At 43.0% G+C, this 2,960-nt stretch overlaps 1 protein-coding gene across 12 annotated transcripts in view; it reads right to left on the bottom strand.

Moving 5' to 3' along the window:
- The window catches only part of NRCAM (neuronal cell adhesion molecule), a 204,782-nt gene that overhangs the window by 136,742 nt on the left and 65,080 nt on the right, over positions 1–2,960 (bottom strand). For 9 of the 12 annotated variants that reach the window (XR_002096795.1, XR_002096796.1, XM_019514573.1 and 6 more), the window contains exon 4: positions 1,604–1,621. The exons of the other annotated variants lie outside the window; for them this stretch is intronic. Coding sequence is in view for 7 of the 9 variants with exons in the window: in XM_019514573.1 (XP_019370118.1) it covers positions 1,604–1,621 (18 nt within the window). In the remaining 2 variants the exon portion in view is untranslated. The remainder of the gene's footprint in view (positions 1–1,603; positions 1,622–2,960) is intronic. 12 annotated transcript variants of the gene reach the window in all.

Here is a 2,960-nt window from a genome sequence, read left to right as displayed (position 1 = left end):
AGGAGCCGGGGGGGGGGGGCAGAGCAGCCCTCCCTTCTCTTCTTCAGTGCTGAGCTGAGGGGAGTGTAGTGAGGCCCTGGCAGGACACTCTGATTAAGGAGCGGTTCCCACCCCCGCCCAACTTCTGACCAGCTCAGCAGAGAATTGATAACACAGGGTTTATCATCCCATTAAAAAAAAAAAAGACAGAGGGACATTACCAGTTACCTGTTGATTCTGCCTTTGTCATGTCTGCCACAGCATGGACCATAGCCAGCATGTGGTCTGATAACTAATGCTGAGAGGTGTCTGTGCAAGGCAGATGGGCACAGGAGAATCCCTGCTTAGCAGGGAGTGGAGAGGGGAGGGTGGAGGAGGGAGAAGCCAGGCAGCAGGGCCAGCCCATCCTATCCTGCGAAACCTGTGGCAACAGGGGGCCCCTGCAGCCAAGGGGCCCTTGTGCCCAGCCACTCACCACCCCTCTCCCCTCCCTGCTGCTGGCTTCTTCAACCGCTCACCACACTCCCCCCTCCCCCGCCACTGATGCTGGCTTCTTCACATCAGGGGGCCCCAAAACTACACCTTGCAGGGGGCCCCCAAAATTGTGGGCCAGCCCTACCAGGCAGACACCTGCAGTCTCTGCCAGAGCTCCAGGCAGGGAGCAGAGGGGAGGGGCCGGCCCTGCTGTGGAGCAGAGAGCGCCGTCCAGCCCAGAGAGCATGCCGGGATGCTGGGGGAGTCTGATCTAACCTAAACCAGCAAGGTGTCTGGGACAGACATTGCATAAACCAGTTTGAGCCAAATCAGTTAAGTCTGATACTACATTCAACCAGGTTTGTCTCAAACCAGTTTCAGCCATTTTGAAACTGGTTTATGTGCACTGAACATCTGTTCTGTTACAGGTTTAAACCAGTTTCTGATCACTTAAATCAGTTTATGTGTAATGTGTATCCCTAGCTCAAGGTAGCACTTCTCAGACCCTATGATTTGCTGGTAAAAGTGTTGTCTGAGAAAGGGTGCCATTTTAGCTTTGTTTCTCACAAAGGATACTGATACCATTTGATGCACAACAAAGATCTCAAACTTGCAGAAAGATCTCATCTCCTGAACCTGTGTGGAATCCAGTATACTTGAAGTCACTGGACTCAACATGTGACCAGCAAACTAAGAGATGCAAACAGAAAAATGGGGCTCAATTAACTAACCATACAACCTTAAAAATAGATCCTTGGAGGTATAAAAAGTGTGTTGGCCCAACTGCCTCTACCTTATTCGGACATGTCTGCAGTGAATTCAACAAGTATATTTACTCCTGAATGTAGTAATAGCAAAGCTTATTTTTTAAAATAAAGCTATGAAGGTTTAGATGAAGTAAATCAAAATGTATTTGAATGTTTTATTTTATAAAAATGTTTTACTTTATAAAAATACCTGCAATAGGACATATATACATACAATAAAATCTTCTCATCACTGCATGCACAAAACATTTAGCCACAGCAACACAAAATTGTGCCATATCCACATTGCTTGGACTTCTACACCTAACGCTGAACAAAAATATTAGTTTCAGCAGCACACATTTTATCTTTCGTTGTCTGTTTTTTTGTGGACAGAAACTTACATTCTTCAAGAAGTTTTGCTTTTTTTTCCCCCCATCAGAATCAGCAGGTGAATGGGTAAACAAAGATGAAAGGAAAACCAATTGTTAGTAAGAAAGAAATCAGCATGTTATCTAGGGAAGGTAAGTATCTCTGACAAATGCAAAGAAAACATTTGCAATTACCACACTGAGATCTGAAGTGGCAAAACTGACAGTTCTGGATCAGTGTACAAGAACCAGTTCTGAAAATGTTGACTTTTAATAACAATCCTGGTATATGATTTTAACATAAAATGGACAAAGAACATTGATACAGAAGTGATAAGGTGTTAGGAGATCAGAATTAATGAAGTGTACTGACCTCCTGCTGCAACCAAAATCAATCTACCCATACGGAAGAAGAAAGGAAATGCTTCAGGCTAAAATTACTCTTACAAAGACAAAGGCATCTAATTCTATTTTAGAGACATGCAATTACTTTTGGTTTGAAAAATAAGTGAAAAGTACAATTAATCTTAGTTGTCACACGCTTCACTGTACGACCTTACCTCATATTACTTACTTTGCATAAAGTCTGCTCATCAATAATATTTTAGAACATGAAAAGGACAAACTACTCTACTGTTGATCATTGCTTGCTCATTTTGACCTAGTTCAATAATTATCAGTGTTCTTAAGTAGTCTCCTTTGTTTAATAAAATAGTAGAAAATATATAGCACATGAGGTGATCAGATTATAAGCATGGCCACATTTCAGAATGCAACCTGAGAGCTTGAATGCCCCGATGAAGTTGCAGAACTAGGTGCTAGTTCCTTGCACAAGATCCAAGAAAAGACTTGGAAGTCTGAACTGGAATTTTAGTGGAATGACCAAGTCCAAAACTGCAATCCCGAAAAGAAATAGTAGGTGGATTTGTCTCAAGTATGTAAAGAAATATTAGTATGTATTACTATTTTGAAGGAACCTATCCCTGGACACACTTATTCACATAGGACCTGATTTACCATGTGCAATAGGTTTGGGGTTTCAAAAAAATGACTCCTGGCTTACACAGGTGCAGCAGTAGCTCAGCAGGCCAGAGTCTCCTCACATGGGTTTATCCACGAACTTGCTTTGTAAGAGTTAATAGACTTAATGAAGAATCCTTGCATTTGAAAGCTCATCTAACTTAAATTGCAACCATGCAATTGGTCCAATAAAAGATATCACGTGTAAAAATCCTTGCTTCACGCATAATTCCTGGACCATCACATCTACAATATCACTCCAACATTCACTACTGTCACGGGGTGGGGCCTACGAGCGGCCGTGATCCCGCTAGGCCCCCCTTGCCGTGCCAATTAGGAGATCCAGCACCCTCTTAATTCTCGCCCACCA

This window comes from Gavialis gangeticus, unplaced genomic scaffold (genome assembly GCF_001723915.1).
Source record: "Gavialis gangeticus isolate Ggan-Ray unplaced genomic scaffold, GavGan_comp1, whole genome shotgun sequence".
In the NCBI taxonomy this organism is placed as follows: domain Eukaryota; kingdom Metazoa; phylum Chordata; order Crocodylia; family Gavialidae; genus Gavialis; species Gavialis gangeticus.
Note: the sequence above shows the minus strand (reverse complement) of the source record. Positions and strands in the feature narration are given on the sequence as shown.